The sequence below is a fragment of the Bombus fervidus genome, chromosome 5 (genome assembly GCF_041682495.2).
Source record: "Bombus fervidus isolate BK054 chromosome 5, iyBomFerv1, whole genome shotgun sequence".
In the NCBI taxonomy this organism is placed as follows: Eukaryota; Metazoa; Arthropoda; class Insecta; order Hymenoptera; family Apidae; genus Bombus; species Bombus fervidus.
In genome coordinates, this window is record NC_091521.1 from 167,520 (window position 1) to 193,745 (window position 26,226).

At 31.7% G+C, this 26,226-nt stretch overlaps 3 protein-coding genes across 8 annotated transcripts in view; 1 reads left to right on the forward strand and 2 right to left on the reverse strand.

The window, feature by feature from the left end:
• Positions 1-430: 430 nt before the first annotated feature.
• Positions 431-4,838, forward strand: Kap-alpha3 (karyopherin alpha3). Of its 2 annotated transcripts, none has more exons than XM_072003433.1 (9): positions 431-814; positions 1,960-2,062; positions 2,123-2,336; positions 2,651-2,811; positions 2,871-3,097; positions 3,175-3,540; positions 3,623-3,857; positions 3,943-4,034; positions 4,122-4,838. In XM_072003433.1, exons 1-9 carry the CDS (start codon positions 749-751, stop codon positions 4,212-4,214), a joined length of 1,557 nt encoding a protein of 518 aa, XP_071859534.1. In that variant the 5' UTR covers positions 431-748; the 3' UTR covers positions 4,215-4,838. The 2 variants fall into 2 exon arrangements, with proteins under 2 accessions (XP_071859534.1, XP_071859535.1); XM_072003434.1 differs by lacking the exon at positions 431-814 and adding an exon at positions 892-910.
• A 162-nt stretch (positions 4,839-5,000) lies between these two features.
• Mrpl3 (mitochondrial ribosomal protein L3) lies at positions 5,001-8,588 on the reverse strand. 3 transcript variants are annotated; one of them, XM_072003444.1, is made up of 8 exons: positions 8,557-8,588; positions 7,929-8,013; positions 7,743-7,836; positions 7,438-7,662; positions 7,219-7,350; positions 6,969-7,129; positions 6,696-6,885; positions 5,001-5,285 (listed from the first exon to the last, which is right to left on the reverse strand). In XM_072003444.1, the coding sequence occupies exons 2-8, from the start codon at positions 7,988-7,990 to the stop codon at positions 5,046-5,048; spliced, it is 1,104 nt and encodes a 367-aa protein (XP_071859545.1). In that variant the 5' UTR covers positions 7,991-8,013; positions 8,557-8,588; the 3' UTR covers positions 5,001-5,045. The 3 variants fall into 3 exon arrangements, with proteins under 3 accessions (XP_071859545.1, XP_071859546.1, XP_071859544.1); XM_072003445.1 differs by lacking the exon at positions 8,557-8,588 and adding an exon at positions 8,333-8,462; XM_072003443.1 differs by lacking the exon at positions 8,557-8,588 and adding an exon at positions 8,315-8,459.
• A 1,633-nt stretch (positions 8,589-10,221) lies between these two features.
• The window catches only part of Mical-like (MICAL-like protein), a 39,850-nt gene continuing 23,845 nt past the window's right edge, over positions 10,222-26,226 (reverse strand). The window contains exons 2-9 of one of the 3 annotated variants that reach the window (XM_072003416.2): positions 24,175-24,228; positions 13,806-15,517; positions 12,980-13,205; positions 12,545-12,850; positions 11,879-12,014; positions 11,010-11,238; positions 10,807-10,919; positions 10,222-10,724 (exon numbers count right to left, since the gene is read on the reverse strand). In XM_072003416.2, the coding sequence (XP_071859517.1) occupies positions 10,537-10,724; positions 10,807-10,919; positions 11,010-11,238; positions 11,879-12,014; positions 12,545-12,850; positions 12,980-13,205; positions 13,806-15,496 (2,889 nt within the window). In that variant the 5' untranslated portion in view covers positions 15,497-15,517; positions 24,175-24,228 and the 3' untranslated portion in view covers positions 10,222-10,536. Of the gene's footprint in view, positions 10,725-10,796; positions 10,920-11,009; positions 11,239-11,878; positions 12,015-12,544; positions 12,851-12,979; positions 13,206-13,805; positions 15,518-24,174; positions 24,229-26,226 lie in introns of all 3 variants that reach the window. The other 2 variants (XM_072003414.1, XM_072003415.1) reach the window with 2 other exon arrangements.

A 26,226-nucleotide genomic window follows, 5' to 3' on the forward strand; every position in this document is an offset into this window, starting at 1 on the left:
GATTTTATTTTTCACAACAAATGATCATTATTTCTTAACAGAAGTTATAAAAATATTCTCTTTAAGAGAACTTATATTATATATATAGGTCTATGTTTTATAAACTAATATTACACATAAAATAATCTATTGAAAAATAAATTGGCAAAAAAAACTTTAATTCATATCTGTTCATGTTAAAACTACTTGTTATCTCTAAGAGCGAATTTGAAAAATCTCTATGTTTATACATGTATATATAAAATGTTTAATGATTTTTCAATTACATATATGTACATATATGTTTGAAAAAATATAGAAAAGTTACTGCGTTACTCGCATCTTAGCTGATGATAACCATATTAAACCTGCAATATTACGAAACGCTTTTAAAGAAAATAAATCACTAGCAGGTTATATAGTGAAAACCGTGGTGAAAACACACGCGTCTTCCGAAGCGCCACCTTGCTCATTTCCGATGTTCTTTTCGGAAATGGCAGAAACGTTGCGTTTGTGCTGAGAAAACGTGACTAAGAATAAAGAATATTTGATGGTCGATCGAAATCCAAGAGAGAACGAGTGTTATATATTATTATTCCATTGCATATTGATGTCCATTAAGGCTGTCGCGCAACGGTATGCAGCTGTCGAAGTAAATCGACCACAGTAACACGGATACAGAATTTTTCGCAGTAGTCCGTGATCACGGGTATCCGGGTGCCGGCACATATCAATATAAGCGAATACGAACGATTTAGTTATTGAAAAAATGGCGGCGGAAATGCTAAGCAAGAATCGAATGATGGTTTTTAAGTACAAAGGCAAAGATCAAGAAGTGAGTATCCGGTGTGTTCATCATTGTGCGCAGTTAGGTTGTGCGTCTGGAAACTTCGGCTGTCGTACTGACCGAATAAATCCAAGATTATTATAGGTGCTGTTTTTTTTTCAAATTTCTGCAATGTATTTGCATACTTTGTTGTCCCATATAATGGATGGATCTCTGCATGTTTCTGTATATTCAGCTAGCATAAGATGCATCAATATTGTTAATGTAACTTTATCAAATACCGCAGTATCGTATTTTGAATAGAATCGTACTATTCCGAAACAAGTAGACAATATCGTTACATTAACGTCAAATATAGCACTATCAGAGATAGACCTGAACAAATTATTATAGAAAATATATTATGAGAAATATAAAGTCGAGTTATTTTATTTTGATCATTTGTTTAAATCCTTATGAGTAAGTTATTAATAACTTACTATGTAATCTCATTATATCCTTGAGATAAATAATGCTTTTATGTATCTTTTCATTGCAATTAGAAATATTGAGGTTCTGTAGAATGTACATGATATTTTAGTTTACCTTATTTAAAAGAAATTAGTATATTGGACTATTTCCAAATAGTGAAAATGTTTTGAAATTCAACTAAATTTGTCACAAAATTTTTTAACAAAATTGTATTGGTTTAAAAAAATTCTATTGTAAGATACATTTTCTATTATTGTTGTATTTGTACTTTGTTCTTTATAGTACATTTTTTTTTATACAAGATTTTGAAATTACTATTAAAGTATTTTCAATTATGATACTAAATATATATTAAAACTTCAAAAATTGTCAAATAAATATCACTTCCAGAAATTCATACATTATAATTAAAAAACACAAAATGTTTATATGTATTGTATGATTGTTACATGTTTTATTACATTGTACAAAACAGAAACATTTTCATTATCTAATATTTCAATTTTATTTCAATAGAGATTGATAAAATCATCATAATACATATTTCTTAATTTTTAAAGCATAAAACACAATATTACAGTAATTATGCTATTTTTCTATAATGAAAATGTACTTAATCTATATCTTCTTTTTAAAGTACATTTGCATTTTAAAGATATTGGAATGCAACACGTTGCAGTTGATTTAATAACTTTTAAATGGCAATGTATCATATATTTCAGGAAATGAGAAGAAGAAGAAATGAGGCAACAGTGGAGTTACGTAAAAACAAACGTGATGAGACTTTACAGAAACGAAGAAATGTGCCTGTTACGGATTTAATAGGTAAAGTTTTCAAAAGAAAGAATATTAAGTGTCGGGTGATGTAACGACATCCTTTTTCAGATGAAGAAGATATTGATAAAAATAACATTGATTTATCAAAAATCGATTTAAAGGAACTAGTATCGAAAGCTGATAATTCAGATCCAGCTGTTAAATTACAAGCTGTACAACAAGCAAGAAAGTTACTATCATCAGATCGTAATCCACCGATTGATCGATTAATTGAAAGTGGCATTTTACCAATTTTAGTTAAATGTCTTCAACAGCACAATAGGTATGATAGTGAATGACTTTGTATATAAACAAAGTGTTAATTATGACCTTGATTATAATCCAAATTTATAATATTACTTTAGTATATTACTTTTTGTGAGAGTAAAATTATATTTACTAGTTGTATAAGATTTTATAGGTCTAGAAATTTCATTAATTGTCTTTTGCTTTTAAGATAGGAATAGAATGAAATACATACATAATAGTTTTTCTTAAAAGCTCGTTTATGATATTAAGTTTCCAATGGCAATAAATACTTGGTTTTATCGTTTGCATCTTTATTGTTATTAAATATTAATATAATTTTCTTTCCAGTCCGTCACTGCAATTTGAAGCAGCATGGGCTTTAACAAACATTGCAAGTGGAACTTCACCTCAGACGCAAGCAGTTGTAGCTGCTGGTGCAGTTCCACACTTCTTGCATTTGTTACTTTCAAGTCAACAGAATGTCTGTGAACAAGCTGTATGGGCTTTAGGTAGGTAAATTAAAGTAAACAATACTGTCATGTGGTATTGATGATCTTTTTTGTTGTAGGAAATATTATTGGAGATGGTCCTCTATCTAGGGATTATGTTATCAAGCTTGGTGTTGTACAGCCATTGTTAACGTTTATTAAACCAGATATACCAATTACTTTTTTACGTAATGTAACTTGGGTAATCGTAAATTTATGTAGGAATAAAGATCCACCGCCACCTGTTAAAACTATTGAGGAAATTTTACCTGCTCTTAACGTACTTATTCATCACACAGATATCAACGTAAGTTAGACATTTAATACATTAATAATTGCATGTAGTTATTATAAACAATTTATTATATTCAAAATAAATTGTAGATTCTTGTCGACACAATTTGGGCAGTGAGCTATTTGACTGATGGTGGTAATGAACAAATTCAAATGGTTATAGATAGTGGTGTAGTGCCTCGTCTTATACCACTTCTCTCGCACAAAGAAGTTAAGGTGCAAACGGCTGCTTTGAGAGCAGTTGGCAATATTGTAACGGGTACAGACGAACAAACGCAAATTGTATTAAATTGTGATGCACTTTCATATTTTCCCAATTTATTAACTCATCAGAGGGAGAAGATTTGTAAAGAAGCAGTTTGGTTCCTTTCAAATGTAACTGCTGGCAATCAATCTCAGGTTCAAGCAGTTATAGATGCTGGATTACTGCCTCTCATTATTCATAATTTAATGAATGTAAGAAGATATTTTTGTTAAAATGATCGAAATTTGTTAACTTTTATCGATGTTACCATTATATATTTACCTTTTTTATCAGGGTGAATTCCAAACACAGAAGGAAGCAGCGTGGGCAATCAGCAATTTAACAATAAGTGGCAATGAAGAACAGGTTGCGCGGATGATACAAGAAGGCGTTATCGCACCTTTCTGTAATCTCCTTGACTGTAAAGATACTCAAGTTGTACAAGTTGTTTTAGACGGTATACACAATATGCTCAAACTTGCTGGACCACAAGTTGAACAGTTGGCCAATATGATTGAAGAATGTTCAGGTTAGCCTTTGTAGCATTTAGTGCCATGTACAACATTATTTTAAAGTATATTAATTTGTATTATGAAATTTGTGTGTTTTTGTAGGTTTGGATAAGATTGAATCATTGCAAAATCACGACAACATAGATATTTATAAATTAGCGTACGAAATTATTGAGCAATACTTTTCAGAAGAAGTATGTACTTATTCTATTTTCATAATTAATGATTAGATTTTATTGTGATGTTTCTAACACAGAAAAAATAATTTATGATTCTTTTAGACAAATGATACGAATCTGGAGCCACAAGTTGTGGAATCAACATTCGAATTCGATCAGACGACGAGCATTTCAAACGAAGGTTTTAAGTTCTGAGAGGGCCTCTATTATTTCTTATCTGATTGTGCCGTCCCCCGACAAACTCTGTTATGGAGTCATTCTACTTACCCTTTTATATTCTTATGTGGCAATTTCAATATGCCGTTACCGAATCAAGGATCATGTTTGGTTTTGCAAATTTAAAACTGTAATTATGACTGGCCAATGTTTTACCCTCTTCCTCTCCCCCCCCGCCCCCGAAAAAGAGAAATTAGAACAAAACAAGGATAAAGCCGTGGAGCAAAAGAGTTTCTTATTGGGATAAGAATCTGTGTTCTTTTCTTTTTGATTCTTTTAACGAACTATATGTTAGCTTTTTCCCCTTTCTGATTGCGCATATTAAAATCATTGGTGGAGCGGTACTTAACCGAATGCAGCTAATGACATGCATCATATTGACTAAACTATTCTAGTAAATTAATTGCTCTCTAAATTGAAGAGCAACGAGGAAAAGATCCTTTTTATTGTTTGATCATGCTGCTCTCCACTCTAACTTGAGATAAGTCTTGGTTAGTGATGTTACATTTATAAAATAGTTCGTGTATATTTTAGGCATGTTAAATTTATAATAATATTGATTACTAAATAAATAAGTCAATTGACTACTCTTTATTAGCTTAATTCACGTCTATGAATTATTTCTGTAAGGGGAAGAGGATAAACAATAAAACTGTCTAATAAACGCGGCAACGTTAATTGCTAATCTTTGCCTAGACTTTCGATTGCGTGAATAAGCAGGTTATCTAGAAATTTGAAGAGATTTAAATATTTTCATAAAATATGTCCTCTTATTATAAAGTACTTTTTTTATTTACTACGTTATTACAATTACGACTTTGGTTGATATTCAATAGTGGGATCACTAAATGGGTGAACATCATCCGCATAAAGTTCTTCAGGAAGTACATTCGTGTTTTCATTATTCGGTAAATATGTAGGAAAATGTGGTGACGTACTTTTTTTAGTAGGTAAAATCGTATCATACAAATAACACATGGTATTTACCTCTCCTGGGACGTTATGACCTAATACCCAAATTACATTATATTTAGTGTTTATTCGTAGTATCTGCAACATACACACAAAAGTTTAACAGTGATCTGAAGCCATTACATATAATTGTTAATAATCTTTCAACATATTTACATTGTTGTAATTATTTATTAATCTAATTCTGATGGATTCTTTTTAAAAAATGGATCTTAACAAAAAATTTATTTACAATTATTGCTATTGCAATTGTGACAGATCAATATTATTTTATTATTTATAATTCTTTTCATTTGCTGATCTAAAATAATTTTTGTGTATAGTCATATAACTGAGGCATGTCTTTAAATAATGCTATAAGGGAATTAATTAAATTTTTTAATTCTATGTTTGAGAGTTTCCATTAGATTAATAACTATTATTAATAATTAATAGTTCTTTCATTTTTTGTTAATATCTTTCATACGCTCTAATACCAGAGTGTTAAGGGAAAAAGTTATTACACATTGTGTAACATTATGATGTTGGTATATTCTTTGGTATATTCCTAGCACAATTTATCATTCTTGCAAATTTTCTATATTATTTACATTACAAACTATAATTTTAAAATAAATGATAAATGAATTATATAAGTTTGACTAATTGTGAATATATGTTTTTCACTAGCTGTTGTAAAATAATTTTAAAGTGCCACTGCTGTATAATGTATCTTCCTTTCAAAAGTAATATAGTTTTAAAGAATTGACGTTTTGTAACTACTGAATGATGTAAGGAGATAATCTTCAAATGTTTCATCATAAATATCTACATTCTCAAATATTTCATATAAACATTTCAGAATTCAATGTATCTTACTTCTATACTAAACACATTTTATATGGGAAGCAATTCTGGATTCCTTACATGAGAGTTACAAAAGATTGAGCTGAAATGCTATGCATAATTTTTAACTAATTTTATTTAAGATAAATGAAAAAATTGAGTACATTCTTGTAGTTATAGATTTTCAACTTCACGAATATTTTTTTTGTAAAATTACAAAGAAAAATAAATATGCACTATCTTTGTATAAAACTTGGAAAAAATATTTACAACAAATAGTGTTCATATATAAAGTATATGTATAAACAATAATTTGATATAGCTATTATACTGATAGATCATCTTGATCATTCACTCTAATTTTACAATTGAAAACAAAACAAATTATGTGGTTCGATGGAAAAATAAAGATTCAATTGTACTGTTTAATATATTGTGATACATAAAACAAAAAAAAAAAAAAAAAAAATAATAAGAAAAAAAAGATTATACCATATTTTGAATTGTTGTTTTACTTGTATCATATATGATATTTCATAATAACAAAAACTAATAAATATATAAAAAAAAGTCTTTTTAAATGACTGTATTTGCAACCAAAAGAAAGACGAATAATAGATCATAAATGTAATAGATGTGTGCTAAGTAAAAATGATGAATTACCTTTACACCTTTGAGAATACGCCAACGATTTCCCATATGTCCAGGCATTTTAGTACCTGGCATTACCCTAGCCTTTGTTCCTCCTGAGCCTATATTGCCTGGTCTTCTATGCGTTTTGGTTACACCATGAGAAGCAGGCATACCTTTAAAGCCCCACCTTTTCATGACACCTTGAAAACCACGATCTATACTATGTTTTTAAAGAACAATGCAATGGATTACATATTATACACATCATGTATAAAAAAGAGAATACTAGTAAATGAGATTTACGTTTTTCCTCGAATATCAATAAATTCTCCTGGTTTAAAATGAGCTGCACACAAAGGAGTTCCCGGTTGAAGAGCAGCATTTGGTGAAACTACAAATCTCATTAGTGTTTTTTTTGGTGTAACTCCAGCTGCATTAAATATTCCATAATATTCCTTAGTAAGCTGTACAAATATTATATTCAAATGATAATACAAACATTATATTCAGGAAACTTAGATAAATATTAAGAGATGTAGGAAATATAACATACTAGCTGCGGGTCAATATTTACAGCACCTAATACAAGGCAACCATTTTTTACTTTAGGTTGTAAATGTTTAGTGCGTTTAACTGGATTGAATTCTTCAGGTGGCATGTATTTTACAACTTCATTATCTACAATCTATTAAGAAATTAGATATATGAGTTTATATGAAATCAAAATGTATTTCATTTATTATTATAGTATATTTACTATATTAGAAAATACCTGTATTAGCGTTGTCGTTACTTTTTTACCATTTTTCAACCACATTGGATATACTCCTATCTTTTTCCCAATTAAACCAGTACGTTTAGAGCCTGGAGTCCATGTTGCTGACTGAACAAGTTCTGTATTTAATGGAGATTTTTGTACACCGAGCAGACCATTATTGGCTGATACAAATTCAGAGAGAAATTCTTTGTTTTCTGGAGAAAGTTCTTCATTATAATGCTAATATGAAAAATAACAATATAGAGTATTTGTGAAAGAGTAAAAAATAAAAATGTTATTTATCTATTTCAAATACATACTACACGTGTTGGTTTTGGTAGCCACTCTGGGTGACGTTTCTTTGGTGGAGGATTTTGTAATTTACCACGAGCAGGAACAGATATCATGTTGAGGCTAAAATAATTGTACTAGTAAAAATTAATTTATTTTACAAAAACATTAAAGTAAGTTATTACAAGTATAAACATATTATTCTAACTTAATACCTTTGTTTTAAGTGTTTATTAAACAGTTGAAATCCATTAAGGCTTTTTAAAAGCGATGTCATGTTTGCGAAATATCATAAAAATTCTGAAAGAGGTTAGATTGTAAATTAATATTGAATATGTTATAAGATCTGTTTATAAAACGTAAAATATTAATAATGCATTTATGTAATATGGAACAGAAAAGTTTATTATAATTAATTCTTATTTTCATAATTTTACAAATTATGCTTTACAGGTAACAAATTTAATCTATTGGCAGTTTACTGTTAGAGTTAGCACAGACGAGATGGAAAAATTATAAATTATAAGATAAACTTAAAACGTGTATATTTTTATTATTATCGTATTAATTTTAATATTTAGTGGAGCCGATAACTAAGTACATCCACAAACGAGGGTACGTCTGAGTTTAATCCTACTCCCCGGGTCCCAACACTGTTCATGAGACAGTAAGTTCTCTGATATGTGTTAGAGTTGATATAAGAGAATAATAATGAATTATCTAATTTACAAGTAATAGAGAAATTTTGAAAGAACGCGACAAACTTCGCCTTGAGATAAATACGTTAAAGGTGAATGAAAATGTATATAAAGAAACAAACGAAGCGGAAGAAAAAATACATACATTAACATCTCAAATTGTTGTAACTTATGAAAAAGCTTTGAATTATACACAAAGTAATAAATAGTAGGATTGAAAGGAAATATCAAAGTATGTTGCAGATTGCGTACTATTTATTCATTAGTGGGGAATAAAATTTGATTCTTTATTTTATTTCCCGATTCCTAACATTTTTAAACTATAAATTTAAATACAAATAATAATTCTTAAATAATCATTTTTTAAGTACAAAAGGCTATTTATATAATCCAAGTATTACAAATAAATTTTTATTTTATATCCAATTCTTTAATGAAAGCATTTTTAAAAATGAAAAATGATATTCTATTATTTGAAATTGATTTAATGACTTATTCAAGTTTTCGCTCACAATTTAATAAAAATTTGTAACTTAACATGTTCTAGAATGTTTTAAATGTCCTTATGTCCTATGACATAAAGGTCATAAATGATTGGACGACGGTTGGCCATCGTTAGAGACATCGTTGTCCTAAAGGCACAGATACGCATGCGATGAGATTAAAAATAACAGAGGAAATGAGAGTGCTTACGCCGATACTTCTAGTGTTGTATCATCGTATAGATATTGCACCATGCGACCAAATGCTGAGTTTACTTGACATTAGCATTTATAAGAACCTATAACATTAGGGATCTGCCCTGTTTGATTGAATACTAGTACGGATATGAACTTATTGAGTTCCACGCTACAAGAACCTATTTAATTGTACGGTTCTATGGAAAAGTTCATATTTACTTTTCCTAGTTTTATATATACATATATACAATCCCTAATTTTATAGGTTCTTGCACATGCTAATTTTACTTAAACTCAGCACTTGGCTGTATGGTGCAGCACCTGTACTATGAAACAACTAGAAGCACGGACGCGAGCATTTCCTCATTTCCTCTCTGATGTATACCCGATCACTGATTTAATTATTATTCCTACCATTCCTTCGTATGTAGCGCTGGTATCTTATTCTATACTGAACCGATAATGTCGCATGTGATACTAAAATAGTATGGGGGGCTATGTAGCCTCCGGTCTGTGAAGAAATTGAAAATTCTAGCATTTCTTGCTTTTAAAAATATATTTGTGGATGATGTAAGATATTTTGATCAATTTTACAATTTAAAGGTATTTTTAGGAAAAGAGCTTAATATAGGAAGCTTTAAAATTTTTATTTCCTCTCTCAAATAGGTAGAATATTTTAAATCAAATCTTGAATTTCATACAGAAGTGTTAAAAATTTGTGAATTTTTTTTTTATACCTGACCAAGATGCTATCAAAATTAACGTATGAAAGATCAAGACAAGATAAATATTGTACAAGAATACCGCTTCGCGTTCTTCCTTATCTTTCATATACTAATTCTGAGAAATTAAAGTTAAAATATCTGCTAAACTAATAGTTTTTCGGTATAAATAGTTTAATATCTTTTTGTAGAGAATATCCAACTGGATCGATTAATGTTGTAAAAAATATGCGGTACCATTTAAAAAGCTCAAGGTCACTTTAATATTTTAGAAAATATAATGTTAAAAAAACAAAATATATTCGTTTGACCAGACCCCTTAAATACAATAATCTATTTCACTTCAAACAGTTTTTGGCTGCATCCAAACGATGCCAAAGTCGAGTCGTTTAATAATAACAGCTGCTGTTTCATTCGACCATGTTTTCATTTTTCAGATTGTTTGATAATTTTATTTAGATTGATAATTTTATACAAACGGTATACATGACGATATACATGAAGAATATACAATCTTATCTAAATAAAAATTTGTTAGATCAAACATTTCGAGATATCGCTCCGTGTGCAATCATAGGCACGTACTTTCATTTGAAACGTTATTTTAAAGACCCTTTGAATGAGAAATTCGAGGTAGCATTTTCTAGCGAGTTACACAGTAATGTTTACTTAAAGTATTCGATTGAAATATTAAAGTAATTAAAAGTAAAGAATCGAAATAAATTAAAACCATTTTCGCTTAGTATGACGTTTTAGTGTCAACTCCATTTCATCTACATCCTTATCAACATCCTTCTTCAATATTCTTTTCAGTCTCTTCTCTTTTATTTTCTCCTTTAATTTGTTTTGTTTTCTTTTCTTCTTTTCACTTGTATCCATATCATTGCATGATAAATCGTTTTTATTTTTAGCTATTAAACAATGAAGAATGTAATTTTCTTTATTAAGATAGATCAGCAATAGGTACTTTCATTTCATTATACTTGTACTTGCCAGCAAATAAGTCCATGTGACGATGTATACTCCGATCTTCTTCTATTTCTCTGCGACGATCCATCTCCAAGCAGTCAACAATTTCATTTCGTCTTTCAACAATTTCTATCAATCTGTCGATAAAAATATTAAACTTTCATTGCACTTCTTTTATCATTTACGAATAGCTGTTAAAAAAAAAAGAAAGAAGGCCAAACTTAAACCTTTGTATCAACGCTTCTTCTCTTTGTTTATCAAAATCCGTTTTAGTTGATTCATTTTGTGCCATTAAGCACCGAATTTGGTATTCCACTTCAGCATGTTCTTCTTCTAATCTCTGCTGTCTTCGGAGTAACATTAATTCGGCTTGTCGTCTAAATAACTCGTTCTTTTCATTTACTAAAGTAAATAACTCTAAGACTAATTCTTCTACATCTGTTCCAAGAGAAATATCTGTAGTGTGTACAATATTATGTATGTATTATTGTAGAAGAAAATTCTAAATATATAAGATATTATATTTTATACAAAGTACAAGGATACTTATAGGATAAGGATACCATGCAGAGGATCGACAAACTAAGAAAAAACGTCCTTTACAGATTTGCTCGTTTATGTTCTCTCTAGATTTTGAAGAAAATCGCAAGAGTGAGAAAAGAAACGAAGAAGGTTTAGTTTTTTCACTTATTTATTTAGGCTGATTTGTTCTGAGAAAGCGAATCGTAACTGCAGTGCACCAAATATTACTAAAGCGATGTCTAGCTACAATTTAGAACTGTTAATGTTAGATGTATCGCGTGCATTGCTGCAAGAGGGTACCATTTTGAACAATATCTTCATTAAATGGACGATAGCACGAATAAAGAAGTATAAATAAGTATAAATAAGTGAAGAAGCGAAGACTTATTTGTTTCTTTTTTCGTGATTTCCTCCAAAATAGAGCATATGCGTGCAAATTTATAGAAGGGACATTTTTTTTTCATTTACCGGTTTCTTATACGCTTCCGAAATGTTGACATTCAAATTGGATTATTCATCGAAATTATTTTTCCTTTCCTTAATAGAGAGATTTGGGTACAATAAACATATTTACCGCTAATCTGTGATCCAGATTCACATTTACTTCTTATCAATTGTTCCAATCGGACACCTTGCTTTTCTAAGCCTTGTTGTTGCAGTTCTATTTCGTCTAACTCCAACTTAACATCCTTAAGAGACATTACTTTTATCTAAAATGGCCAAAAAGCTTATTTTTATTCAATTATGTTGATGTTGTTTCAAACGGTGAGAAAAGAAACGTTGGCAGGACTGGCGTAGGTTCAGGTAACAAGATTTTTTATAATACGATGGGCACAATACGCGATACGCGACACGAAGATTTATAACTATCAACTATACTACTGTTATACAACTATATATAATATGCATTTCTTGGTTGTTTGAAGTGTGTTGAAGCGTATGTGAGAACCATGTTCGGTATACAGAACGGTCGAGACGCGGAACGGCGGGATCGGTTTTAAGGAAAACAAAGTGGCCTCGAATATATGTACAATTGCGTACACTGCGTCAGGATGTAAATGGATCTTAATCTCTCTAAATGGAATTGTCGCAAGAGTTAGGCGAACTTGGGTATTTTCAAATTCGCGGAATTACGTGACTCGCGCTTAGGATTACAGGTACGACGCAATTTACAGTTGTGGTCGTCCGATGTAACGGATGCCACAACAGATGTAAAATAAATGAATAAGTTTCTACTTACCTTTCTTCTATGTGGTATTGGACAAGGTGGAGCAGGGCCTTTCTTCCTTTTCCATTTTCCTTCCATACTTTTGTCTAAATATGATCTGCAATGAAAAGTTTCCTCGCATGTTATGTGTGGAAAACTCTGTCTGTTTCTATTTGTTTCATCTTTATTAGTCTTTTCATCTTCCCATATGTTATATTCTACATTGGTATCGTGTGATTTATTCATAGGACACTCTTGAAAACCACTTGCCACTGGAATTGGTGGTGGTGGAGCTGGTCTAGGCTTACGTGTTTTAAATGTTTTATGCGAAGGTGAATCCTAATAACAAAAAATTCGGTATTTTTAGCTATCGTTCGTTGTACGATGTTGTACGTTGTATTGTTGTAACGATGGAATAAATTTTTACGCGAGTATTGTAAATTGTAAAAGATTGTGGTCATAAGTTACGCGATATTCGGCAGAACTGCATTGTAGTTTAGACATTGAAGATGTGCGCTGGTCGGAAACACATTCCTTCTTATTTGGTGGTAACGGTGCTGGTTTCTTTTTCCTATAAGCTCCTCCTGTACGTATCCCGGATTCTGGGCTTCCTAAGCAATTATTTGATATGTACAAATAATCACGAGTGTCGCTCGTTTTTCGTCCATTTTTACTTGGGCTTTGCTCGTTGTGCCTACAACAAAACAAAATACATATCCCGTATATAAACTACCTTTTGAGACTAAACAAAGTTTAAAAAACATCAACATCTTGAAGTGTTTCGGTTTTGTAGAAATTTGTATAACGCGACAATAACTATTTTATTCATATTTTATTTATTTAGACATATATGAATTGTATTCCAGGGACTTGGTAATATTTTTTTGGGCAAAAACGAGTAGGATCGAATTGAGTACGAAATTGTGTTCGACGTTATGAAGTTTCGCAACTAGAAACAAATATTATCTAATATATGCTATAACAATGATAAAAGTGAAAGGAAACATACGTTATATATTTATACTTCTCATACGTTATACTTGATATACGGTATTGCAATATAATTTCATGATTCATTGTAAAAATATAGATTTGTATTAGGAGCAAGCACGTTTCCGTCTTGCTATGGTTACAAAATGATTAACGCGTAATGTATCTGTCTAGATATTTACCTATATCGAATTTGTGCTGGGTAAACTAATGAAATTTGTCTATTATTTTTGCAATTCAACATTGTTAGCACGCTGCAACAATAAAAAGTATAATTTAGCAAATTTTTAATTTTTATACATACTTAATTGTGCGTGGTTTAGGAGTAGGCATAATCTCAGATGTTCTCTCCTTGAACTCCAAATCGCTATCGTGATCTTCTTCGTCGCTCCAAAAGGGATTTAGATTAATCTGTGGTGCGGCTAAACGTCGTTTTGTTGATCCTTCTACGAAATGTTGGTTAGCTTTACCACTTTTAAAATTACTTCTCGTAGCTGGTATCGGCAGAATAACTTCCTTCTTTTCTGTTTCTTCTATATTTTCAAAAGGATTTGTTAGATCTCTGGTAGTTACTAAACTGTTCATAGTTGTCACGGATTTATCAGTAATTCCTTCTTCGTCATCTTCCTCTTCTTCTTCTTCTTCTTTTTCTTTTTCTTCTTCCACCTCCTCCACCTCCTCCACCTCCTCCGGCTCCTCCTGTTCTTCGTCACTTTTAAACGGGTTTAAATCTTCAGGATAATCTTCATTAAAATTAGAGCATATTACGTTTGTTGCATTAATATCGTTCGCAATCGTAGATGTATGATGTTCGATACTTTTTGTATTGGAATTCTGTAAAGGAATTGGTAAAGTTTTATTAACTTTCGATGCACACGATGATAATAACTCGGAAGGAGTAATCTGTGTCGAACTGTCTTTATTGAAGCTTTCTGCATTATATTTTCGAGCGTTATCTTCACCGATGCCTGTTTCCTGCATTGTCGTATCTGGATTTATTATCGGACTTTCATTGTTTCCTATACTTTTAGTCCTATGCCTTTTAGTTTGTATCTTGAATCTTAATGCTTCGGTATCATGATTTTTAAGCTTACTCCTTTCGATATCATCTTTTTTCTTTTCAAACATTCTACATCTTTTTTCAACTATAGAATAACTGCTCTCAGAACTAGTCTCATCCGATAATTCTTTGTCGTTGCTATGAGATGCTCTTGTTTCCTTAATTACGCTATGAAGCGAAGCTACAGAAGTTATTGTTATTTGGTCCTGTTCGTGTTTATCAATGTTTAATCGTTCATGGACGTCATGCACATCATGGACGTCATGAACGTAATCATGGACGTCTGTGTTTAACAACAGCCCGTCATTATCAGGTTCTAGTTTTAAACAAGTGACAATACGATTGAGTTTATTTTCTTCTTCGAGTTTACTTTGTTTTTCGTACTCAGTATTAAATGGGTATACTAAATTTCTGCTTTCTGTCTTTAAATTTGTATCATCTCCCTCGATGCTACTTCGATTTTCACTTATATGCATATTATCAAGAGAAATCTGTTCATCATTTTCCGAAAATAGTTGATTCGATATGAAATTGAGCCGTAATCGAGAAGTTTGCGCTATTAAATCAGGAATAACAACGCGATCCGTGATCGATTCGTGATCCATCCGCTCGATAGAATTACGACTAAACGGTTTTTTATCTACGTTTTCGTCATTGCTAAAAAATTGCTGACAACTAGAATCAATGTTATTCTTTTCAATTTCGCTAAATGTAGGATAGTCATAACTTTGCGTTATTTGTACTGGAATATCTTCATCCGGACAGGTTTCACAGCAATATTGCCCTTCTTCGGTTTCATAATAATTACCAATAGTTAACTGATTATTGCATCGAGCGCAGCGAAAGCAAGTACGATGATAAGCAACATGGGCGAGGACCAGTTTTTCCGCGAGGAAAATTGGAAATCCACACACAACGCAGACATCCTTTCGCATACTACCCAGACACGTTGCTCCCTGCAGAATTTTAAACAAATATTTTAGTTTCTTCCTTTATATAGCGTATTTGTTTGTTATTGCAATTACCGCTGTACAACGGATTCAAATATTATAGAATAATTAATATGAAAATTTAATATAACGATATCGTTATATAACAAACTCCATACATTCAAAACACGGCTATACTTGATCTTTCATAACTTATATCCTATTTTCTATATTTCGCAGCTTGTGTGAAAAGTTTCAACTCACTCTAAAATTAGTACAAGTCATTGTATGAAAATCGATTAACGAAGATATATCATTGAAGCTTATTGTTACGGTTGAGCTTCCCCTATCCGAATTAATAGGCAGACAGAATTGTTCGGATAATGGAATTTCGAGTGATAGAACAATCAATTTTCCAATATGAAATTTCTCATTTATTCAAATACAGATTAAGATTACTTGGTAGTTTCTTTAAATACTTATGTGTCCCATATCGTTTTTGCCGCTGAGTCACATAATTTTTTCAACATAAGTAACTGCATAGGGTTACATTCTTTTTTGCATACATTTTTGCTATTTCTATTCCACTTACACCACTTTCGAATTTTTCAATCGAAATTCAAGTTCCATACCAAACTCTTATAATCAGAATTCACTCAATCGAATAAAGGAAAGAATACATTATATGTCACTGCTAATAAAATATGGACACATTTAAAACAGAAAAGGGTATCCGAAACAAGGTAATCTGAAATATTATGTTCGGATAAATACATTGTAGGTATTGTGCGTACAGGTAGGTATTGTAGAACGTTCAGATATTAGACTATTCGGATAATGGTTGTGTCCGGATAAGAGGGACTCTAGTGTACTTTCGATCATTCTCGTTATTACTCTCGATTTCCTCTACAATTTCGTGAATACCTTTTGCGTCGAATTGTAATGTAATAATGCAAATAATTAAATTGCGAAATAATACTTTTTTGTATTACCTCGTTTTAATCATATTTGTGCAGTTTGCAAAATTACATTAATTATCAGTTAAATATAAAAGGATATTCTATACTATCCGATTTTAATTAAAACAAAAAATCGTATTATGAATATGTGGTTAGATAACTTGTTAGTACAATTACAAATATTGATTATCAGATCTACGGATATACACACATAGATACGTATATACGTAGCAATAATTATTCTATATTATGTATTTTCTATTTTGTTTAATATCGTATACTTTTTTCGTTATTAAAAATCTCGTTCTTTAATTATCAACATCGCTGGTCACTATTTTATTTATCGTTCTACTATGTACCGTTTAAATGCATATGGTGCGTCAGCAGTATCGTCGGTTAATAATTAATTTATTTACTTTCATACAGTGGAAGATGACGCAATATATGCGTCCGAAAGTAATGTATATTTGTTTCACATATGAGGTTATTATTTTGTTGTAATAAAAAATATATAAAACGGATGAAGCTCTATAAAATATTAAGGTGAATAAAATTAATTATTAATTATTTTTTATTATTTAACTTAATTAATTATTAAATATTAGATATGTAAATTTTTAAATCATCGCATATCGTAATGAAGTTTTTTCAAACAATTTCCAAGACAATATCCTGCCTGAGAATTCTTACAAGCGTCTTTGTGTGTCTTTTTGTCTACCATGTAATTAACAATATTTACACCGTTTTCGTTCAAATACCTACTTAATTTCGTTATCAACCATTATGTGGGCAAACCAGTAGACAAAAATCGATTAGACGACTAACAATCAGATAAGACGAAGGTAAGATAATTTTCGAAATTCATTTTTTGTTTTGTTTTTTTGTGAAAATATGACTAAGAAATGTGACTATATCACTTACATGGCGCCAACATATGTATATATAACTTAAGATTTCCTTTTCAAATAAAAGTAAACTAAGTAATCGTAAATAAAAGTAATCATAGATTATTTTAAATCTACTAGTAATCCAATGCAGCGGATACTAACACTAATATAATAATTTTTTAGCTATTCCAAAAAAAGCACTATTATCCTAACTGTAATCAGTACCAGGTGTTTAAAATTTAATTTGATTAATTAAGAGATACTTATAATGAATTGGCAGACTGTACCAAAGGCTGTAAATCGTAGTACCAATGAAATCTGGAGGTGGTTAGGATGTTTTATTGCTCGAAATAAAATAAAAATCAAGTAAAGCTTTTCTTCCTTATTCGATCACTCATTCTAATGCTTCATTACCGAACTCTCTCTTACTTGAGTGTTGTATCCGAAAGCCGGATACATATACGTTATTGCTTATGATTATTATCCAAACAACAGAGGTTTCGTAACGTCATCTTATTAAAAGTAAGTTAATGCTTCGTGATATCATGAGTAAGGGTACAGTTAACATGTGATAAACGTGAATAACAAGTGATTGAGGATCGAACGAAAGAGATGAGATACCTAAGGCTAAAGTAAAAAGAAGAGCGATTCCGAGGATATAGATATGTACGATAGAATAAAGGGAATACTCTGGCCAATCTGAGATGCTCAAGACGTTATTGGTATTTAAATAAAATACTTATTCTTATATACTTATGAAGTTCAAGTAGTGCAAAAATTGAAACAATTGAGTTATTAGCTATGCCTACAATTTTTTATTTGAATTTAAGAAATAACAAATAGGAAGAAATAAATTTTACTTACAAAGTAATTATGAACGATGAACCGTGTTTCCACTTTGCGCTAATAAAACTGTAAAATTCTCGACCAATATCAACTACGTCCTTCAAATATACACTTTCGTACATTCATAATTTTACGTTACAGATAATCTTGTTTAAAAATATAGGTATCAATACAGCAACGGAATCTGAAGAGCAATAATAGTGAACACTGGACGACACTTCAAGTTAAAGCTTGTGAAACAACGATAACTATTCTGTAATATACAATATACCTGTATAATATTTCACAGAACTCCAACTTGGCGGCAGGGGAGGGGTCATTACCTCCGCGTAGTATTTTTTTAATTTAGAAAATATATATAATTGTTGTTTCGTAAACATCATTTTTAACATAGTAAATTCATACGTGTTAAACATCGTATAACATAATATTAGTAGCATGTATTAGACTTTTTGTAATATAATATTAACGTAACTTTATCGTGCTTACTAGTAAACGACAAATATTTGCAATATTTCGTCGCATCGCGTTTTTGGAATGGTCGACAGCTGCTTAAAACCACAGAAATACTATTTAATATAGGGTAAATTAATTAAATAATTGAATACAAAATGTTGTTAATACGTTCACTGCGGATATGGGACATATAGGCCCCGTAACGAACCTACCTCCTGGGCGGCTTCTTTTTCAGTGAACTTCCCCTATTTGCGAAGCTAATATTTCAGTCATTTTTCTACACTTCGCAACGATATAAATACTAATAAATAATAATTGAACCTGTGGATTGAAAAGTAACATAATATAATGAAAAATTCTACGGAACTTAGTTGTAACATAGTGCAAAAGACGTACCGGGCTGTTGTACGGCGATTATTTATCCCGTATCACTAAGAATGGAACAATGCTTCTCGTTATCAACAGATACTACTACATAAATTTTTTAAATACAAAAGTGCAATACGAAGTATATGTCGAAATGCGAATGGGATTACAATAGTCTCGTACCGCTAAATAGGAAAATTCTTTCAAAAAGTCACCGCAGTAAACGTTTTAATAACATCGAATTGCTCTTCCTTTTTGGCAAATGCAATCTTATCGTAACGACGTGATTTGAATTCGATTAAACGTTAATAACGATCAATTAAACATTTCGTTTTTCCTCAATAACGGTGTCAACTGTATTTAAATCTTTTATTTCTTTTATCTTTAATATGTTCATTTACATCAATTCATAATATTTTGATTGGACTAAGATCTGGAAACTGACGAAGAGAGAATGCCATGGTGAAGCCAATTGCATAGAATAACAGCTCGTTCGTTTATATGCTTCTGAAATGTTTAGCATTTTAGTGTCTGCAAATGGTAAGAAAACTTGACTTAATATATTTATGTACTAGCCGCCCGATCGCCATTTTACCTGCACAGTATTTAGTTTTAAGGCAATTTATATTTATTATCCTCTGTTTCAACGCCATTTAGAATTTGAGTTTCCAAAAACGTTTAAATATGTGTTTGTTTATTTTTAATAAGGGGTATGTTTGCCAAATCTCAAATCTCCAGCTTTTGGATATACAGATACGGCTATTATATACGGTATATATATATACAGCTTACCCCTTTTTCATTTCAGTAAGGATTGAATTTCGAAAAACACACAAACACGTGTTTATTTATCTTTAATGAGAAGCTTCTATGCCGAAATTCAAGTCTCTGATGTTAGCAATTTGTGGAATATGGGTATCCTTGAAAAATGAATTTACCTCCTTTCTACTCCTTTAGGGTCCGTATTTCCAAAATTCCTTTCTTATCCCATGCCTAATCATAAAAGAAGTATGCCATCCAAATTTCACATTTCTAGGTACAACGGTTTGTGCTGGACATTGATAACCGTATCAGTGACTTGTGCATTATATGCATATATATATTATATTATATAAAAAGTTGTAACAAAATTTGAATTGCGACAAACACGTAACTACGTCAATATTCTTTCTCTTAAAATTAGTTTAATATGGAACAAGATATTGTACATAATGTTCATTGGTATGTGTTGACTTAGTATCATAGACATTTTGTAATCTATATTTCATAATATCTTGCTTTAATACCGTTTCAAAATGTTCACTTTCATACTATCTTCGTTTGAATCTTTCTAAGAACGAATGGAACGTGCTACTATTCACAACACACGTTGATATATTTACTGCTTTCGTGCATGATTCTATTATTCGACGGCAATCATACACTATTTCTTTTCAGATTCAGAAATGAGACAAAATTGTTATAGGAATCGGTCTATATATATATACGTGTAATAAATTAAATAGCACATCGATATCAAGTCTCCATTGATAAAGGCGGGCGAGACTTCGAAATGCACATAAGTTCTTGCCTGATCAGAAAGACTCTCATCTAGACCAAGTACTTTGTATCATTGTTATCAATCACCTACCTGATCTAATTTATGAGGCTAAACCTCTGCCATTTGTGGACAACCTTAAATTGTTTATGAGGATAGGTAATTATCTATCACTCCGACTCACTTGAATTACGAGACGGCCTTTATAAGCTTTATATTCTAATTGGTCCACTTGCAACAAACTGTATTTACATATACCAAACTGTCACGCGATGAGAAAGTCGCGTAATAAAAATAAAATTCTGTATCCATACGTACTTAATGATTCTCAGCTATCTACGATAAATTGTGCGAGAGATCTGAGCGTCGTCTATGATAAGCGATTGTCTTACACCAAGCATACCGCTAATATTATCAACAGGGCAAACAGGTCCCTTGGATTTATCTTTCGATTCTGTAAGGATTTCCGAAACGCCTTTACACTGAATACTCTCTATGATTCATTAGTTATACCTCACTTGGAATATGCTTACATCATATGATCTCTTTATCAGTTCAAATATATTCAACTTATCGAAAGAAGAAAACATAAATTCCTGTCATTTGTATTACGTGTATTTAGTTGTTGAATCCAGAGTCGAAACTACGATTATGACTCCGCACTCTGCACATTGAATATGTTAACACCGGTAGGACCGGAGAAAAGTTGCTGATATTCTTTTTTTGGCTGAACTTTGCTTTAGGGAACCAAAAATTATTAACTTTTTTATGTGTAATCCTGTAGTTTTTGATGCGTAAAATCCGAAAATGCAGGTTTGGAGTTGCGGAGACCAGTGGTTAAAAAATGATGAATATGTAAAACTGAGCATTTTTAGGGTATTTTATTTTATATAGGGTATTGACAGAAGCCAAATGGCAGCAATCCATGCTTCCTCCAGTGAGTCGAGTTGGTGGAGTTACTGGTTGTGCGCATGGGTGGCGGTTGAGTCAGATGTGTTTTACACGTGTTCGCAATTTCGCTGTGACACCATTCAAGGCCTACAGCTAATAGCTTTTCCAATATGGCCGGAGTATTCTCACTTGTACTTTCTTCATCGCTATACTGGCTGCAGAGGGATACCAACGTAAAACAATCAATCATATCGTGTAATTTGTAGGTTAACGAAATTGGTTTTACTTTAGGCTAGTATTTACTGTAATGTTACTACAAATTGTTACGTTAGTACAAACTAGTTTTTGGTGAGTTTAATCGTAGCTCCTGATGATACGCATACACAGAAAATAGAATCCAATTGACGGCCAGCTAAAGATTGGACGAGGGCGAGAGAATTCTTCCAAGACGATGAAATTTACTGATCGCCTGTGGATTCTCACAGCGATTCCCACACTATGGTGGCGTTTTTCCCGTCATAACAACATCGATTTAATGGCATCGTTAATGGGAAAATCCGAAGACAGTACACTTGAATAAAGTAAGCGGAAGTTATGTGATTGCCCATCTGTGCAGATCAATCAGATGTTATATGTGCGGTGTCATTGGACGAAGCGTGGGACTCTTCAACTCAGAATTAGACTTTCAGATTTTATGCATCGAAAACTACAAAATTGAACATAGAAAAGTCAATAAGTTTTGCTTCCCTAAAATAAGATCCAACCCTTTCTTCATTTATTATCTTTAATAATCACATTGACATCCTCTGTTACTTCAACTTATTAATTTCAATACTTCCTCATGTTCTTTACTCTAACAATTACTCTTGCAATACTCTAGCCTTACGAGTTGACTTTTTCTCGCGTGATCTCTGATTTTGTGACCTCGTCACCACAATATGCAACTATGCAAATAGTATCTCCGAACGAGTTGATCTCTTCTCTGGCTTTTGCTATAAGTTAAGGAGATCAGTTACAATTATTTAATTCTAAACGTGTGTTACAGTTTAATTCTCTTCGTCCGTCTTTTTTCTTATTTATATTTTTTCATTTTCGTTTTTTTTTCTTTGTTGTACATCCATTCTTCATTATCGTAACTCCTTTCTTCTTTATACCATAGGAGTTGTATCCATAAATATACAATAAGTAAATAATAATAATTAAATAAATAAATAAGTACTTATAGACATTTAGCTTTACGTTTTATATTTTCTTTGTAGGTATTTAATGAAGCATTTTTGGACTTTTTACTACGTGACATTTTATTCTTACTTTCATCTCTATAGAACACACTGGTAAAATCTGTACACTAAACTCCAGGATGCCCTGTATAATTCTATTTTGCTGTCTTATCGAGTCTTTCGAACCACTTATAATTGGTTTTTTTATTGTATAGATTTTGTAGAAAATTCCATTATTGTCGAACATTGAATTTCGTTTCACGTAGGAAAACGATTATCGATCAATTTTCAGTTTGAAAAATGTAGTTAAATTAAATTTATAATGTAGTAAGTCGAATAAATTTAATATTCTCCGTAATGTTTATACAGCTCAACTTCGATACTACGAATTTGTTCAAGAATTTCGTGATGATCAGCTTTCAAAATATGATACAGAATTCGATCTTCACGAATTATTGCTTTGCGTGACCTCTTACTTCCTTGGTACATTATTAGTCGTGACAATATTAGTATATATTTGGAATAAATTAGATAGCGAATATCCCTCAATTGTCAATATTTTTATTTGTATCTTTTGCTTATAAATAATATCTCATCCGTCACACATCGTTTTTGAAGTGACATGCATTTAATACGACACATTGTTATTAAGTGAAAGACACTCGTTGTATTTCGTAGAGCAATTTTATTTAGCAAGTTTCGAATAGATTAATTAGAATAGTACGGCTACATATATACATTGACTCGATTGTCACAAGTTGAGTTTCATTTTAACGTTCCTTGGAAGTATATATACTGCTATTGTTTGCCAAAATTGATGGGAACCAACCGTTGGGAAACAATAAGCCGACGCAAAGTCGGTGTAGAAAGTCTAATGCCGAATGCCGAATGCCGAATGCTTTAGGTTATCATAGCTGCATTCCTAGGTGGGACGACGCCAATCATCTCTTATTTGAAGTGGCGTCATCTACGCAGGAAGAAAGTTTGGGGTTTGTAGGCAGCTGCTTAAACAACGTCATGCGTGAATAAGAATACAAAGCGTATGAGACGATCGACGTAACCTCAATAAAAAGGATGGCCTCTAGCCTCTAACAGTGAAGAGAGGACCGAGACCGTTCCAATGTCAGCGCAAATCTCAAAATTTAAACAAAATGAAATAGTAGTGGACATCCGTTATACGATGCAATTATTTATATTCCGTCAGCCGCTCGAATGAGAAATAAATGGATATTTAGTTATAATAAAAAGAGCCCGTCTTTGCGAGACAGAAAATGAAGGACGTTGAGGTGATATTATTTTCTAGAATCAAAGTATCTATTATCGTTTTATAAATCTTAATTAAAAAGATAGCAGGGGAGTAAGAATGTTATTACAATTTCAAATTCTCCAAGAACTTTAGTCTCAAATATAGAAATTGTATAACATAAATTGCTTTCATGCAAAGAAATGTAAGGATTTGAAAATATCTATCTAGAGAAGAAAATAAACACATGCATAACGATAAACGACGAAACAAAATTACCTTCTAGCAGAATATTTCAGGTTTATATTGTCCCATTAAGTCCAAGCTTTCCTCCTGGAGAATAAAAATATATAGTAAGGCAAGTAAAAATGTATTCATGACATAATAAAAAATTTCATCTGTAAACTCAAACTTGATGAATGTATTCACGTTACTAATCTTTACTGTTAATTTTTCGACCCATATTTATTCGAACTTTTTTACATCATTTGGCAAGTACTATCTACCCTAGAAGTTGTGAATCCTTTTTTAGTCCTATTCTGTATGTATAGTTGGGTTATATAAGGTTACCCTTAAATCATCGGCAATAATTTCATCGGTACCATTTCACCTACACCAAGTTCACCGATACTCCGACGATTCGAAGTCACCGACGATCGTTCCATCGACTACCATTTCGCCGACATGGTCTTTTGCCGAAAATTATTATATATCTTTGTCTTTTATGCACGAAAATGAATACGTGGATAAAGATGTAGAATATGATCATCTTGAAATGTCGAACGTTGTTTCTCGAAATAATTGTCATTAAAATTTCAACTTCATTTTATATTATTTATTTAGTTAACAGAACCTAAAGTTCCAGAGATCTGTGTTACAAAGCAGATACAGAAGGGGAGAAAACTAATTCAGGAATATATAGATATAAAAGTACAGGCTGAAGAGTGAGCACAGTATCTTTAACCCTTTGTCTTACGATTTAAGTTCCAATAGCGCGTGCCATAAACAGCAACGAGGTTAGTCATACGTCGAGCCATTTCATTGTTTGGCTGAGCCTTCCAAGTTGTGCAAATTGCACATGTCTTTTGATATGTAAATGCATGTGTAAGATACAACTAATTTTATTTTGCAAGATGTTTGATAAATATTTAGTACCAATTAATCATTGAACAAGAAAAATTTATTATCTTGAAGTAAATAATGAATCAATAACATCGACGTACCACGTCTCTCACATGATATAGTAGGTTAAGGAATTAAGGGTAGATCAATTTCATAGTCGCTCATTTACATTTATTGATTGATCCAGAAATGAGATCAACTCTGTCAGTGATATTATTCGCATAACTGTATATTTTGGTGATCGGATCGATAAATCTGTGGCGGCACTCGACACCAACTAGTGTCGGACGACGGCAGCGCAGTGGTTAGCGCCTTAGGTTACGAATGTTTCGAGACTTGGGTTCAAATCTCGGCGACCGTAGTCCGATTTTTCTTTCCACGGCATCTAATTAAGAAGAAAAGCAGCAGTAGCGACATCTACACCAGCAGCAGAACCTATCTCGGCCTTCTACACCAGCAGTAACACTATCACCCCACAACTATATCTCCACCTCAAATCTAATATCATTATTAAACATTTCAATACGGAAAACAGATGTATTGCGTAAAGCAGATTGCTTGTGCATTGAGATTGACCAGTTGATGTAGCGAGGAACAGACTACTAAGTCATTCATAATTTTGAAAAGAATTAAGATGTCAGCCAACTTTCTGCGGTCCTCGAGTGTCAACTGTAGTGTCTATGGAATACAAACAGTGTGTTAGTTGTAATCACAGCTGTGAATAAAAATAAACTAGGAAACGTGACACAGAACGTAGGAATCTAAGTCGTGATCTTTTAATAAGCTGAACATATTTAATTTAATTTAACGTTTATGATGCAGGAACCATATAACGCTAGCGTACTCTACATGGGGTCTAACCTAACAATTGTACAGAGTTTTCAGCGTTAGAGGGTTCCTCAAGTCCTTACAAAATCTGAAGATAAAACCAAGTAATTAGTTTGCATCAATGGTGATATTTGTAATATGTTTAGTGTATGATAACTAACCATTATAATAAATGCAAAGGTCACTGTTGACCGATGACAGGATGGCGTCTCTCAGGACGGAGAATTATATCGCTTATTATATCGTTGGTACGACACAATGCGCCAGTATATGGTAATTTTTCAATATTTGGGTGTACTAAGGTACACAAGATTTGTTATAAATATTAAGATTCGGTTGCGGTACTGCAGTGTCTGAGAAGCCTTTTATCCTCATAAACAA